Source organism: Paramormyrops kingsleyae, chromosome 10 (genome assembly GCF_048594095.1).
Source record: "Paramormyrops kingsleyae isolate MSU_618 chromosome 10, PKINGS_0.4, whole genome shotgun sequence".
Taxonomy (NCBI): Eukaryota; Metazoa; Chordata; class Actinopteri; order Osteoglossiformes; family Mormyridae; genus Paramormyrops; species Paramormyrops kingsleyae.
This window is the reverse complement of record NC_132806.1, coordinates 10,059,229-10,075,687: the sequence shown is the minus strand read 5'-3', so window position 1 is coordinate 10,075,687 and position 16,459 is coordinate 10,059,229. Positions and strand designations below refer to the sequence as shown.

General features: G+C 43.1%; 2 protein-coding genes across 4 annotated transcripts; one reads left to right on the top strand and one right to left on the bottom strand.

Annotated features, from left to right (window-relative positions):
• The first annotated feature begins 300 nt into the window (after positions 1–300).
• On the top strand, positions 301–9,444 carry LOC111834273 (pre-mRNA-splicing factor RBM22). Of its 2 annotated transcripts, XM_023793364.1 has the most exons (11): positions 301–397; positions 1,459–1,512; positions 1,706–1,735; positions 2,000–2,132; positions 2,323–2,423; positions 5,707–5,879; positions 7,044–7,244; positions 7,384–7,548; positions 7,689–7,777; positions 8,179–8,310; positions 8,404–9,444. In XM_023793364.1, the coding sequence occupies exons 1-11, from the start codon at positions 344–346 to the stop codon at positions 8,550–8,552; spliced, it is 1,281 nt and encodes a 426-aa protein (XP_023649132.1). In that variant the 5' UTR covers positions 301–343; the 3' UTR covers positions 8,553–9,444. The 2 variants fall into 2 exon arrangements, with proteins under 2 accessions (XP_023649132.1, XP_023649133.1); XM_023793365.2 differs by lacking the exons at positions 301–397; positions 1,459–1,512; positions 1,706–1,735 and adding an exon at positions 1,747–1,930 and having other exon boundaries at positions 2,022–2,132.
• On the bottom strand, positions 9,430–14,727 carry LOC111834275 (myozenin-2-like). 2 transcript variants are annotated; one of them, XM_023793366.1, is made up of 6 exons: positions 14,402–14,727; positions 13,451–13,553; positions 12,507–12,661; positions 11,596–11,752; positions 11,288–11,471; positions 9,430–10,323 (listed from the first exon to the last, which is right to left on the bottom strand). In XM_023793366.1, the coding sequence occupies exons 2-6, from the start codon at positions 13,530–13,532 to the stop codon at positions 10,140–10,142; spliced, it is 762 nt and encodes a 253-aa protein (XP_023649134.1). In that variant the 5' UTR covers positions 13,533–13,553; positions 14,402–14,727; the 3' UTR covers positions 9,430–10,139. The 2 variants fall into 2 exon arrangements, with proteins under 2 accessions (XP_023649134.1, XP_023649135.1); XM_023793367.2 differs by having other exon boundaries at positions 13,451–13,542.
• Between the last annotated feature and the right edge of the window lie 1,732 nt (positions 14,728–16,459).

Below are 16,459 nucleotides of genomic sequence, written 5' to 3'. Positions count from 1 at the left end.
TCATGTTTGTTAATAACAATAACAAATATTAATAAAATCGAGGAATCAGATGTTAAGGTGAAGCTCTTTTGTGCCATGAATAGATATTATTTATTAATGAAGCCAACAGACGTAATTAACATTTAAAAAACACGGATATCTATTGCAAACAAAATATACGAGAAATGCGAGAAATATTGCAATTGTGTAGAAACAAGACCACATCAAGTTATAACGGTAATTACCCGATGACATTTTATCAAAATATTAAGTGACGGGTGATATACGATACTTTTGTTTCGTGCACTGCACTCTGGGATACTGACAGGCTGGCGCGTTGCATTTTGGGATAGCTTAGCCAAAGATGGCGACGTCTTTAGGATCCAATACGTACAACCGGCAAAACTGGGAAGATGCGGTACGTTTGAAAAACCCAATACAAATTTCTTTTCACTTGTTCATTACACGGTTACACGTGTTTAAGTATTGCGATCCTATTAAATGAGTCTATTTGCCAATTTACAGTCTAGAAGTTGAATTCTGGCCCTGCTTTTGCTACAGAGTTTGCCGGCCCGCTAACCTAGTCCAATGATGTTTAGTCAGAGATGGAGGAAAGAGCATGTGTATTTCTATGTGCATTTGTTGGATCTTTTAGCTGATTTTGTCTATAAAGTGCTCCATGTGGTCTCGTAATTTTTGATATTTTGCAAATAGCCGATGATGCAGTATCCTTACCATGTCTAAACAGATATTCATATTGGTTTACTTTAGCATGTGCTAAAGGGCTGTCGAGTTTATTTCATGGCTTGTGGCGTCTCTGAGGGGACATAGTTATCATTTCGCACTTTTTTTTAAATCTTTAAGATCTCACAATATGTTGTCTCGGTCCTCATAGAAATGGCATTATAAATAATTAGCAGTGCACTTTACTGTGGGTATGGGGTATAAAGCTGCCCCATTGCAGGCATGCTGACAATTCATGGATAGTGTAAAATCATGGGCAGTGTGGCTTCAGTTTGCAGGACATCGAGTTGTAATCCCTCTAGTGTCCTCGTTTGTTCAAAGGAATTGACTTCCTAATAGTTGTTGGTGTCCTATTTATAAGTAACTGCGAAACAGTTTCATGTTTTTAAAAACAGTAATTCAGATTATGTTGTGGTAGTCCCCGGATTGGTTGTGTTTCTGTAAGAATTATGATTCAACCCAGTTGTAACTTCACATGAATCTCTTGCTAACCGTGGATGTTATTTTTTTCTGGTTAATTCTGTACCCCCACCCCCTTGGGCTATTTGGTGGCACTTGGGCACTGCCTGCTTCAGATGAAGTCTAACAGGCATACTTTTCATACCTTAATTGAGAAATGCATAATCCCACAGTGCTGATTTCTGCAAAAGTTAATAGTAAGTTATCCGCGTGTCCAGACCCATTGTAGTTAACTGGCAAGTGGTGTGATTGTTTCTTTGTGTACTTTTTATGCAGGATTTTCCCATCCTCTGCCAGACTTGTCTGGGGGAAAACCCCTACATCCGTATGGTAAGAAGGCTAGCTAGCAATGGCCACATTAATGTGTGTATGCATGTCTCTTGACCATTGATCACTTATAAAATGATCTCCCTAATTTATCATGTTGTAAATCTCTCCTCAGTCTAGTCTCTCTTCTAACTATGTAAAAAGTCACCTGTCATGCTAATGTGAATGGTGTGTGTGTTTTTCAATCCCTCCCTAGACCAAAGAAAAGTATGGGAAGGAGTGCAAGGTAAGGAGCTGGACCCTGTTTCAGTTATGTTTTTATATGCTGCCAGCTGTTAGTTTGCTGTGTTTTTTTTCCCCTCAGCTGCCGATATAGTGGTACTTTTAGTGAACACATGCAGTTCAGAAGAGCGACAGTTACATGCTTGAGGCGCTGTGTTTTTGTGCCTGGCATGTTGTGTGATCCTGGCTCCGGATGAGGGTCAGTTTGAGTTCCGTTACACGGCAGTTGTGTACCTGAAATGTTGTGGCACGGACCCACCCCCCACAGATCTGTGCACGGCCCTTCACAGTGTTCCGCTGGTGCCCAGGGGTGCGAATGCGCTTCAAGAAGACTGAGGTGTGCCAGACATGCAGCAAGATGAAGAACGTGTGTCAGACGTGCCTACTGGACCTGGAGTACGGTGAGTCTCCACTCAACGGGAGGCCTGGTTTACCATACCAGTGCCTTTCCCAGTCAGCTTATGAAATGCTAATTTATTCCAGGTTGTGTGGTCATATTAATTTTAAGTATTTCTGATTTAGTTCGTTATGCCTTCATTGCATTGTAAATTTCACAAATAAGGTATTTTGTCAATGAATGTATTTTGTCAGGCCTGCCGATCCAGGTGCGCGACACGGGATTGACGGTCAAGGATGACATGCCAAAATCAGATGTGAACAAGGAGTACTACACCCAGAACATGGAGAGAGAGGTAGAGTGTCACTCAATGGGAATGTGCAGGCGCAACATAAAGCCTCAGGGGAGCTGTGTTCCTTGTGGTCATGTAACCTTGTTGGCACATCCCTCATAATGTTAATACTGAGCTTGGGGTGCCCACAGGGCATTTTATTCAGCTGTGGATGTGTCCTACTTTTTCCTGACTCTTTGACCCTCCAAGCCTGTCATTTTGCTGGGGAGAGGGGTCTCTGGCTTGTTCCATAAGTCAACACTGTCTCTGATTTAAGAACTTTTTGCCCTGTCCATATTGATTTAAAATAGAAGACATTTAGTAGGCCTATCTGTGACATCTGTTTTCACTGGACACAAGCATTTACTTGCTAATTCAAAGTCGCTTTGGATTGTATGTTTAGTTGTGGTTTCAGTGAAGTGAAATGGGGCTTGTTGTAGACATTTATTTTGGTGATATCATCTAAAACAGGGTTCCTTTGTCACATGTATGCCTTGTTAAGAACGGGTGAAATGCTGACAGATTTCTTAAGGGGGAGTGTCAGTGAGCCAGCTTTGAAGGGCAAATTATTTTTCCTTTATCCTGTGTAAAGACAAGGTTGTGCTGTCAAACCAGTGCTATGGGCAGAAATATAGATTTGTTTGTTCGTTTTAGCTGTGTTCTTGGCAGTAACCCCTCCCATCACCACCATCAAACGAGTGATGAACAAACACAAACAAAGGTGTGTTCTGTGATTATTAAAAATATGTATTTATGCCACTACACAAAGTAGGGGTGTAAAGACACGTCATAATGAATCTGTGGGGACAAGCTTTCTACGGTGATTCAACTTTGATCAGAATCAGTTACAATTGATTTTGGGGGGCAAAATCCTCCATGCTGCGACAGATGTGCAAAGTAGCATGGCGAGCAGGTGAATTTCCAAAGCATAGGTAGTAGAGTTAGGCTCAGTGTTCATAAAGGAAGCACTACTCGATGATCTTTGGGCTAAACTTGTCGTTTTCTAGTGCAGAGTGCTCACTAATGGCTAACATAATCATTGCGCTACGATGCTTTTGGGAAACACCTCTTTTGTAGTGCAAAAAAAGTCATGTTTGCTAGTTACGGTAGCAATGGTGAAGACTCTGGGGTAACCAGCTGGCTATGTAAAATGTAATGTTAGCCTTAGAGATGTGTGATAGATGGTTTAACAAATCGACGTTGGCTTAAAAATCAAGTTATTGGGTCCAACGTCAGTCCAGTATTGCCGACTTTATTAAAACTTTGTCTGTATTAAAAGTTAGCAGCATCAGTGCTAAAGACACAGCAACTGAAATAATGGAAATGATCGCACTGGATGGTCAGCCATTTTCCGTGGTGGGGAAAAAGCTTGCAAGATTAATAATTCATTATGAAATCTGGCCTGAAGATCGATCTTTCATTTTCCACAGAATAGAGAATGATGTGACGTTATTCCGCCAATCTGTGCCGGCAAGCTGGGGGGGCTTCATTGTCGGCAAATGCCCCCAACCCCCTTTTGACAAAAGTGGCTAAGAGGTTAGCCACACGGGTGCACCGCTAGTTAGCCTTGCTGACATCACTAGGTCTTACTTTGTTTTTTTTTCTCTGTACAGATCAATAATTGCCTTTTGGCAGTTTGCACTGGCTTGTTTTCCCTGTTTAATATAATAAGAACAATAAAAATTCATAGTATGTAATTAAGTTTCCATGGTCATATTTCCGATTTTTTTCCCCCAATGAAGTTAGTTTTGAATTTTAGGTTCTCAGAATAGCCAATTAATCAAATCAAATGGAAATTAAAGGTTTCTTATGCAATAAATCATCCCAATATAATCATAAGCGAATCACCTTGGCAACAGTGATTTACACTCTTAACACAAAGGCTTGTTGCATGTCGGCAGGTGGAGGGTGGGAGTTTATGCAAAAACGAACGGCAGAAATTGACATGCTGTGAACTAAGTAGAAGTGAACGGTGCTGCTCAGTGAAACAAGCTTGTAGCTTGTGAATATTTAGTTTTTATTGAAAGGTGCCCCGCCCTAAAATGAATACAAATGCTGCCTTTATTTGTGAATGTGAAATAGCCAGGCTGTTGACTTGCTAATAGTGTGATACCTCTCAACATTCAAATAATGCCTCATGGCCCAGCTTTTCCACGCTAGCTCATCCAGCCCCTGACCTGTCCAGGCTCCATCTGCCCTTCTGTGGTTATGGCCACTTGTATGTACTGGATGCTTTTGTATTTTTACACTCATCTCATAGTTTTGTAATGTAGCTCTTGCTCTCTCACTAACTTAATGGTCATTCATCGGAAGGTCAGCCTAGCCGCACTTAGGTCTAGTTGGCTTCCTGACAACTTTATTTTGACAGTTTACTATCTCCCTTGCTTGTACGTCACGCTGGCTGCTAAACAGATGCCAATGTAGCAGGGAGCGATACAGCTAAGCTTACCTTAGGATAGCCTGGAAAAACACGCACAAATGAGGCCCATTTGCCGTTGGCAGTGACATGTTAGAAGTGATCGTTGCGAAGAGTCTGTTTTTAGCTGAAAAAAGGAACACCTTTATTAATTTCTGGAAGGTTTTCATTAAGGTAAACATCAATTGGAATGTGTGACATCCCTCCCCCCCCTTGTTTTTCTGCTCACACTGTTATTTGCTTGTACCACTTTTTGTAACCTCTCATTTTGTGTAAACATCCCTCTTGGAGTTACCCTCTGAAGGTCCATTCCCTGGAGATCTATGTGAAACATCTTGTGTTCCTTTTATTCCCAGCCAGAATATTTACAGTCAAGATCTGCGCTCTTGGTGTAAATTGTACAAAACATTTTCCACTAAAATGTGTACATGATGCTGGTAGTTTCTGATCACTGAATGTCACCTCCCCAGCCCCAGATCAAACACATGGCTTGGCGTTTTCCAGGTTGTTTACTGGGAAGCATTTCTACATCCAGGTCAGACTTAATCAGAAACTGGCTGTGTTATTAAATAAAAGCCTGTACTCTTTTTGAGTAAGGAAAAAAAAACTCAATTTAATTTCCCTAAGATTTGGCTGGATTTGTGATTAAAATTTCTCTTCTGTTCTAAGGCCTTTGCTGCTTGGCTCCTTCTTGAAACTTAAAGCAAATTATCTTGCTGACTGTCTCCCTTTTGCCCTTTTGTCCTGATCTGTTTCAAAATGTAATGTGCAGAGCAGAATGAAAGCATTCTAACCCTCTTTCTGCGATTTCTGTGTGAATGCTACTGTCACAGTCACTGAAAGCGATGGTCTGGAATCTCTGCTGATCTGACGTGACCTGTACCCCTGCAGATCCAGACCTCGGATGGGACGAGACCTGTGGGCCAGCTGGGGAAGGTTCCGGGCTCCAGCGACATGCTGCTGAAGCTGGCCCGTACCACGCCATACTACAAGAGGAACCGGCCGCACATCTGCTCCTTCTGGGTGAAGGGCGAGTGCAAGAGGGGCGAGGAGTGTCCTTACAGGTGAGCGCCCCCCCTCTCTCCTAACCTCGTGCCTGCCCCCAGTGGGGGGTGTGGACGAGTGCAATGACTTGCACGGTAAGGCGGTCCCTTCGAGTCTCAAGCCCTTCCAACCCAACCTTGCAGAAACCACATCATTGGAGTTACATCAGTAATATCTGCTTGTAGAATCTGTGGTGATGTGGATATTTTGCAATAAGCATTGTTATATTTATAAAGCAGAACAGATTTGAAAATTTACCCAAAATAAACTATATGTACCAGTAGAGACTGTCAGATAAGTTGGTGTTACTGTGAGTAGTGGCAGCAGACAAAAAGCACTGCGGACAAATCACTTGCTCTTTCTCATTATCTTCTCTGTGGAATCCAAAATATTTCCATACAGTGGAAGACAAATTTCTTTTTGCTCTCTATTCAACCCCTTTCTCATTTTTGTTAAATTTCTCCGAAATGCATCACACTCTGCGTCAAACACAAAGGATGAGAATGATTGATTGTCTCAGAGTGCATGCAGGGTGTAAAGTAGACTCTCTTTATTCAGCCGGTCATTCATTCATTTGAATTAACTAATCTATTTTTTTTGTACATATTCCAAATAATATTAATTAGTAATTATAATCACAAAATTTAACACAATTTATTGATAGCCTGAACCAGGCTTGGGTGGCATTATGGAAATACGGTATACCACGGTATTTTAGGACACCCTAAAAATACTGGAATAGCGTTTTTGAAATTACTGTCAAGATATTGTAGTAGCGATATTGGCGTCGCCCGTCACGCAGGCCTAATCCTGCCTATAGTCTCCCGTCTCTTGAGCCCTGTGCTCCCTAGGATGGGCTTCAGCAACACAGTACTGGATAAGTGACGTAGGAATGTATGCATGTTTTTTCAGGGTTTTGGGCAACACTTTCCAAGCATAGCCCAGTGACCCATGAGATAGTGATGGTGTAGTACTAAACAGAGTGTAGTACTATTTATGTACTCTAGGGGGTGTCATTACACAAGAAATACTTACGTAATGGAAAGTATTTTTTTTCCCCCATAATAAATGTTTACAATGTTTTAAATCAGTACATTTATAAAAGTTTTTTTTGTTACATGTAGTCGTTTTTATGTTACTTTCTCATAACTCGTGTTTCCGTTCGTTTGGAAACCTCCCTGCAGGCATGAGAAACCCACGGACCCAGACGATCCCTTGGCTGACCAGAACATTAAGGACCGTTACTACGGCATCAATGACCCTGTGGCCGACAAGCTGCTTAAACGGGCCTCTGCCATGCCCCGGCTGGACCCGCCCGAAGACAAGACCATCACCACTCTGTATGTGGGTGGACTGGGAGACACAATCACAGAGATGGACCTCAGGTGAACGCCCGTGTCATTCCTAGTGGGACCTGGACCCATGAGCAATAGCAAGAGGCTGCTTTTATTGGATGGCAGAGCGGGTCCAGATAATACCTTTGTTATGAACCCCATATTTGGTTTGGTTTCTTCCATTTCTCAGGAACCACTTCTACCAGTTTGGGGAGATCCGCACCACCACCATAGTCCAGAGGCAGCAGTGCGCCTTCATCCAGTTCGCTACCCGGCAGTCGGCTGAGCTCGCCGCCGAGAAGTCCTTCAACAAGCTCATCATCAACGGCCGAAGGCTCACCGTCAAGTGGGGCAGGTAAGGACAGCGCACGGCTCCCTCTAGTGGTCGACCTGTGGTGATCCTTCAGGTCGGGATTTTGTCCTGTTAACCTCTATTACCCATTCCTGGAGGGGGCGCTCTGAGCTTACCAACCAGAATTTGTCTTTCTGTCTCAGGTCCCAGGCAGCACGCGGGAAGGAGAAGGACAGGGATGAGCTGAGCGAGTCGGGAATGAAACTGGAGCTGGTGCCAGGCCTTCCTGGAGGTGAAGGAGAGATTTCATCCCAGGACTGCATGAGAATCTTCATCTACTTAGTCCAGAGAGCTTGGGGGTGTTTTAAATTGGAGCGATGCATATGATTAGTTAGCACAGATGATTCATACACAGACAGGACCTTAAGTCTGCGGGCAGTAATTCTGGGAAGCTCTGTTTTGTAGAATCAGCTCACTTCTGGGGAGTGTTCCACAAAGCAGGATTTCTTGCTTAGCCAGATAATTTGTTGGGTTTAAGGTAGTCGGGGCTAAATGTAAGTGAACAAAGATGAAGTCGTTCTAGCTCGGACTACCTTAAATTTGAGAAGTTATCTAGCTAAGCAAGAATTCCTGCTTTGTGGAACACCTCCCTGATTTAGTGTCTCATCCTTGGCTTCTTATTCTTGTCTGCAGCTCTGCCCCCACCCCCATCATCAGAAGAAGACACTTCTGCCAACTACTTCAACTTGGGCCCCAGCACGTCCCCCTCCGTCATGAACATGAGCCTACCTCCGCCACCTGGCATCACAAACCCACCGCCTCCAGGTACTCCGGGCTTGCTGTGGTCCTCCAGGCCACTAGAGGGACTCCTAATTAAGTAGCGTAGATGCATTTATTTATTTGTTTTGTTTGTTTCAGGTTTTGGGCCTCCTATGTTTCATTCCATGGGTTCCATGGGTCCTCCTCCACCTCCGCCCATGTCCTTGAGACCTCCTGGTCAGATCCATTACCCTTCCCAAGATCCTCAGCGCATGGGTGCCCACGCCAGCCGTCACGGTGGATCCTAGTTTCACGGCTGCCTTGGGGTCCCACAGCTCTCTAGTCTCTTAAAGTGGGAAATGGCTTTTAAAATGGCTGGTTCCACATTTACTTAATACTTTTCCAATTTTAACTCTAACTGAAGCTAATTCATATGAATTAAAACATTCCCCAGGCTTCAAGTTTTTAAGTTATCAGGAAGTTACTTGAATTGTACTGTTTTGCAGAAACCGTTCACTTTTATTGAACTCACCTGTGTCAGTCTAAATTCTAAGATGGGTTAAATCTTTGTGAGACCCTTGGATCTGTGCAATGTGTAAACTATAGCTGTGTCCCTCTGAAGTTTTTTAAGTCTCCTGGTCTGTGGGGCAGAAGGATGCTGATTTCAGTATTGTGAAAAGCCCGATGAGGATGACCAAACCCATACTGAGTCAACGGGATGCCAGAAGACAAGTACAGCACAATACAGGAATTGTGACTCATGGAGACACACAAGTCTTGTTCCTGACCTTCGATGTGACTCACTTGCCGAGAAATAGGACTTTTACCGAGTGCTGAACATGGAGGCATATTTTCTGGCTTGCTTGTCTTGCTTAAAGCCTATTTGCTGGACCCGTTTGAAGAACCTATTTCATATATTTACTGGTGCAAACTGTATTGTCACTTAGCTCCTGCATTTGTAATTTGATAGTTAGATTTTTGTTTTAAGTCTTAAGTATGTATCTAAGATATGTAAACATTCAACAGTGTTTTCTAAATGTCTTCCTTATACCAGTTGAATTCTGAAGTGGGAGTGGTGGTCAGGGGTGATTCCTCCTTCGACATCTTTCAGGTCCGGAACATACCCCTGTCTGCCAGTCGTCTGTCACATTCTCTTTGACGTATAAAACTTTTTTTAATAAAAAATAGCTGTCATGGTAATTTATTTCTCACAGGTAATTTTTCCATTATTACAGACAAACTCCTTTGGACAATAGATACTGGTGTAGCAAAACATAACCTTTTTTTTGCACCTTCTACAGCATTTTTACAATTTGATTTTGCTTGTTCTTAGTCGTATTAATTTTCTGGAGCAGGATTGTGTTAATATCGTTCATCTATTTACAAAAACATCAACAGCAGCATAAGAAGATTTAGGTATAATTTGACCTGTGCAATAAGTAATCTAGCACTGTTTGTGATAGATTATGTGCTTGTGTATTGATGTTGGTATTCTGGTGAGAAACAGGTGACACTGAAGATCTGGGGGTATTCCATTGTTTTCATTGTGTAAAGGCTTTTTCAGGGGTAGGGTTATGTCTGTATTATTGGGGATGCCTGTCTTGCTGTGAAAGGCATGGATTCCAAAGATGTTCATTTGTGTCCTAAGCAACAGAGATCAGAACTGGTATGTTGTCTAGTTTGAGCCAGGAAGACACAGCTGTTATCTCAGACTCAACCCAAAGGCTGTCTTCGTAGGTCTTTCACGTGGAGCCTTTGTAGAGGTCATTTTTTCAGGTTTTCCCACATGCTGGAACATGGACGGTGTTATTGTTGCATATCGTAAGAACCATTAGGTGATAGTCCGGTCATTCAGTCCCTCATAGTGCAGCTTGGGGTTTTCAGCCTTTCTCTGCTCACAGTTCATTGGACTCTGGAGCGTACAGCTTTCCCCAGCCACGGGGCGCCCGGTTAAAGTTGGGGCGATGGGCCAGGCGGTCCCAGGTCTTGCTGGGTTCTGGTGGGGTTTCCTGGCGCTCAAACACCTGGATCGGTGAGATTACCTTCATCCTCACAGGTCCTCCAAAAGGTACTGGGGCTCTGGGGAATAGGAAGTATCTGGATTGTAGTCATACCGTTTATTATGTACAGTTGCTACAGCTAGTATTATGGATGCTGCTGAGTGCAGTGACCTCATAAATAGTCAAGGGTTTGCTAGTCTGTCACTGTACAGGGTACCAGCGGTCATGGAAAACCTGGAAAAGTTTTGGAATTTCGAAATAATTTTTCCAGGCCCTGAATAAGTTTTGGAATTCTTGGATAGAGGGGAAAAGTTTTGGTAGCTAGCCCTGTTCATTTTTGTTTCCCGGAAATGTACGAGCGGAAATCAATAGTTAATCAATTTTCGTATGGTACTGGAAAAGTTTTGGAAAAGTCATGGTAATCTATTCTGCCAGAATTGGGGGAACCCTGACTGTATTATTAAGGGATTTTGAGGATTAAGCTCACGAGCCTAATGATTCCTACCTGCCCCCTTAGATGTTTCTTAACATTTTACCTCATAGCCAGGAACGACTGCCATGATGAACCTGCATCGAGCATTAAAAAATACGTCCGACTCCCCAAAAGCCACGTAAAGAAGCTATACATTGTTCTTTTGACTCTCAGCAATGTGACGCAATGTTCTCTGCAGTTGGGAAATGCGATCCCTGGTGTGCCCAGTCTGTCCGGGGGTACTGAAAGTTACGCGGTGGCTCAGGGTGTTGTCTTTCCGCTCCATGATTTAAATAGACACTAGATGACTGAAGCCCAAGCAGTTTGCAGCTCAAATCATGATCTGGTTTCCACTTGGACGACGGAATGGAAATATGAACAAGTGCCAAGTTAAGCTCAGAGCCCCTTTTAAGTTGATAAAAAGTAGTTTGTCGTATGTTTCCGACTTCGAACTGTGCACGACTGCCCATTTGCTTATACTTGTAGGTGGTCATTGTCTATGAAGGGACCATTGTTTTGCTCAGTTTTGGAGAAGGGTTGATGAATCTTAAGTTGGGTTTCCTAAACTCACCTGTTGAAGCATCTGTAATTGACTGGCTGGAGATTCTGAGGTGGCTCAGGAATCTGGGTGTTAAGAGTATTGAGGAGTTCCTCATTGTTTCCCAGAGCTTCTCTCCACGGGGAGCAATAGGACTTTGGGATCACTGTCATGTTGAACTTCTCACGAGGGATCTCCTTCAGAGGCCCAGAATAACCTGGGCAGGGGAGCAGAAACAACTACTGGAAAGGGGAACTTGGATAATGCCGCACGTACACCTCCATCCTGCAGCACCCTGGAGTAGCTGGAGGAAGTTAGCCATGGGGCAGGAGCGGAGGTACCTGGGGCCAGAGTGCCGGGGTTCCCTTTCTTGGCTGATGCCTGATTCAGTGCCGACGCCAGGTTGTGCCGCCCCGGCTGGATTATTAGCTCAGTGCGAATGTTCTCTTTCCCTCCAAGGATGCCTTGTGATTCCCGTGTCTGGTTCAGCTCTAGGTGCTGCAACACATGAGGATTTATTCACAGCTTTAAAAGGGAATCCATCCCGTTAGTACATGTTTACAACTCAGCCATCTTCCAACATTCATATATCTCTTTCATAGTGGCACTAATGAGATTATTTAGTCTCCACCATTAAATAGACCAGTGGAGCGGGATTGATTAACCTACAAATCCATCCATCTTCTAACCACTTGCCCTGATCTGAGTTGCAAGGGGAGCCTATCCCAGGTAACAGTAGGCACAAGGCTGGGATACACCCTGGATAACATGCCAGTCCACACACACACACACAATCATATGTTAGCTAAGCTACCTGCGTATCACTGCATGTCATTGGAACATGCCATCTCCACACAAAGAGCACGGGCAGGATACAGACCCTCAGCCCTGGAAGTAACAGTGCTGCCCACTGAGCCATCATGCCAACAAATAAATAATTGATTCATGGTGATTTTAAAATGAATGCGGCTTTTTGCAAGAGTTGACACTCTACCCCTGTAGGATGAATAGGCTATTTTTTCGATGCCAGTTCAGTAATGCAGTTATATCAGCCGTTTCTGTTCTGCTTTGCCTTTCATTATGTTACATTCTTCTGCTTCTGCAACACAGCAGAAAATGTGATGAGGCCTCAAGCTATTATAGCTGAGCCTTCTTGGGCCCCGGTCCCAAACTGCCAAAAGCAAGCTTTTGCAGCGGTTCTCGGTGATGTCGGGAATTGTTCCCAGTAAACAGCCCATAGCTGGTGTCTTACGCTTCCAGAAGCATCTGCTGCATTCTCCAGTGTGAACTTCTCTACTCTTCTCTGCCTCTCCAGAAACATACGTGAACCCCTGTTGGACTGTAGGTTCAGCTCCTCCATCTGTAAGTCTCTCGGTATGCTGATCTTCTTCCCCAAGTCCAAATGTTCTGGGGCAAACACATGCAAAAAGTTACTCCTGACAGATACTGCAAGCTTTGATTGACACACCATTGAGAGTGGTGATAAATTCAAAATGGACCCAGTTTCTTTGTGTTAGAGCCACATTTAGTAGGATTTTGTCTATTACATGTCAAGAAATGCCCTAAAAAAAAATTTCTGAAGTAATTTGTATGGTGCCAATATATTTCTTTAAGCATGACGTCAGCCATTTTGAAATTAACTGTTCTAATCTGGCAGTCTCGGAATAGACTCAAGGATACACTAAGGCTTATGTCTGTTATGGGTACGGTTGTGTAGGTAACAGATTATAAATAGGCTGTTCTCAGGCATGTTTTTGAGGTAGATCTTCTTGGCAACAGTTACTATATTTCTGAGGCCGTGCCAAAAACTGTCAGGAGCTGCCTTGGTGTGTCGATATAAACTGGCCCACGGAGGTCATATTTTGCTGGTGCTCTCCAAACATGTGCTGGAGTCAAAGTAAGAGCTGCGATCATCGGAAAATCGTACGTTGAATGAAAACTCCTGGAATATGCCTGGAATGATCACCCTGCTCAGAGTTTCCTTTCCTGAGCGGGCAGTCATGTTGGAATACAAGATCATTCCAGTCCACAAATATCAAGAAGCTTGTTTTGAAGGCCTCGCAATCTCATTCGTTGATAAATGGCACCATAATATGTTCTTGATCCTAAAAATCTGATTTTCAGGTTTAACTATATTATTAGGACCAATAAGGAAAAACAAGGTTCTTCTTTGTGTTCATTATTATTATTATTTACCTCCCCGAGCTTCCTTTGACAAAATCATGGCCTGTTGCTTCTTCTGCCTGGTCAGGTCACCGTACGGCGTCTGCATCTGCATCTTCTAGTTTCTGGTGGAACATTGTGAGGAAGTAGCATCAACTCACTGACTGCTTCATGCCACATCCAACATTCATAGAGGTCTTTGCTAAATAAAAAATAAAACATTACATTTATGTACTCTGAAAATCTATTCAGCATCTTCTAACCACTGACCCCAGACAGGGCAACAGACCATGAAAGTTCAGTGAAACTGACTGGAGTGATATCAATATATGAAGGTTTGACAGCTGAAATGATACCTGAGAAACCCATGTCAGCACCACAGTTATGTTAATTACAGTATTAAGAAACATTGAAAAACTGAATTACCTATTTCATGCCAAATTGTTTTGTTACATACTTATAGATTTGAATCTGTACCCTTTCAGCTCTACTCTAGTAGCATAAATCTCCGATATGCCATAAGGTAGTGAAATCACGTTCCCCTTTGGCACATAACTCATCAGTCATCACCTAGTGCTAACCTGTGGTGATAGACGACCTGCCCTCTCACTCCCCTCTCTTTAACCTCAATATGCATTGCACAATTATCCATGTCTGACAGATGTCCCTCATCCAAAAAGCAACGAAAGCATTAAAACGAATGAATTTAATGTAAAGCTAACAGAGATGTCAGCTGGCTCAGATCCCATGGCATGATTCCCAGTCCATGAAGCAAACTGAAGAATGACATGCTGGGAATGATGATGAAGACTTAAAAGTCGCCGTTATGGGCCTGACAGCACGTCTTTAATAAAGCAGACAGCAGGAAATATCATGTATCTGATATGGGCCCAATGTTTGTCATTTCCAGGTCACATCAAGGCAGGAGGTGAGTCTACTGAGGAAAGCTAGAAAGCCAAGCGTTGCACAGAGAACAATTCTTACCTGCTGGTAGCTGTAGAAGTACTGGTACCGTTGTCTGCTTCTGGAAGCCCGTGGAGGTTCCTTAAATGGGTCAGTGATGCTTTTGCTTACCACTCAAAGAACGTCCGTCTGTAGGGTAACAACTGAGCTCTGCTCTCTGCGTCTCCTGGCCACTTACATCATGGGTTTATTTTAGTCAGAAGATGGACTGTTTGGCGTCGAGGACGAGAAGGGCTTGGATTCACGCCCTCTGCCTCAGCATCCCAGCTAATAAAAATATGATCCAGGAGGGGTTGCACCCGTGCAACCGTGCGAAGAACAGCTGACACCGTCCAGGCCGTGACACTGGAGCCCCTGTCGCTCCGATTTGAGGGCCACCAGAAATTCCCAGTGCATACATGAGAGCTGACATCACGGACAACACCTGTGCACTTCCCTTCCTGCCCAAATTTGTCGACTGGTCAAGGCAAGTTCAAAAGTCAACACCAGTTAAAGACCAAGGATTCACATTCCTGTTTATGATTATGTTATATTCCACTGCATTTGTCATGACTACTGGATTTGTAAAAAGAGTAATTTCTCTATTTTTCTAGTCAACCTGCATCAGCATCGATGTAACCATTCAGCAAAACGCTGATGTATATTTGAACACATTGCAGCTCCAGACTGAAAAGGAAACCTCTATTCTGCAGTTTAGTTTGGCAAAATGGCTTATTGATTTTCTTCCAAAAAGACTTGGCAAACGTGATGAAATCGCTTTCACGTTCTCACTGAAAAGCACTGTAAGATCTTTACTCTTACTTATCTGGCATAGACAGCACATGTAGTTATTATTCAATAAAAATGCGGTCACAGTAGCATCTGATAAATGAATTGGAAGGAGTTTATGTGTTTTTATATTTGACATAAGCTTCTGTTTTTAAGATACTGAAAGGGCAATAAATTTGAAAAAAAAAACTGTCACCTGAGAAATATTCTTTAATATGCACCACTATCATTGAATCAATGGCACACAGGGTAATGCCAATTGTAAGCTAATTTTAGCTCAACAATGAAAAAGAGAAGAAATGATTATGTCCTGCTGACAGAATGTCATAATCTACCCTGATGAATTTTAAGTCTTTCTCAACCACAGAACATGACTGCTTAGTAACCTCTCTTACCAACAGTCATGACCAACGCTTGAATGTTTATGGCATTCTGGGAATATTGATTATCTGATTAATGAGTCTGACTACTCATTTTGTAAGCATACATTCATGTAGAGTGGTGAGAGCAAACTTAGGGTTTGAACAAAAGGCCAGCTGTTTACCCAGCACCCCAGAACTTTTTTCAGGGGGAGGAATTGAACCAATGACCTTCTGAGCAATGGGATTTGAACCAATGGCCTTCTGAGCAAAGACATAGGTGCCTAACTCACTCAGCCACATACCACCCCTCAGCATGGATAGAACTTCCGAAAATACAACGAACTCATCATTATCCCTCTGTGTGGAGCAATTTGGTAAAAGGCAAAAGATTTATATGAGAATAAGAAAGACCTGAATCATGCGGGCAAATATGCATGGCTCTTCAAATATTGACAATCACTGTGTAATAAACTTCACTGATGTGAAAGAGGTTCACAGGGTCTATGTTTGTGAGACTATATGGGTAAACACGCGTGACTCTTCGAATATTGATTATCATTGGTATGATAAATTTGCAGTTCTCAATGCGTATGATAGTGACCACGTCTGTGTCAGTGTGTTTGTGAGACACTCAGCATCTGACAGGTGTTTCTGAAAGCAGCTCTGGGTCTGTTCGTGTCATGTAGGAGTGGAGGAGGTACAAAGAGCCACCATGTAATGACAGGTGACACCAGGACAATGCTCTGTGACTCTTTAATTAAGGCCAACTACCTATGGCCCTGCCAGAAGGGTCTGTGAGCCCAGAGAAACCAACAGCTCCCCAGAGAAGAAGATAGGAAAGGGTGTTTACTGTGCATGTGTCATTTCTCACAGGTTTTTTTTAAGGCTTTTAATTTGCTAACAATTTCATAATAAAAGTCACCACAGACACCACAACCGAAGGCAGAAG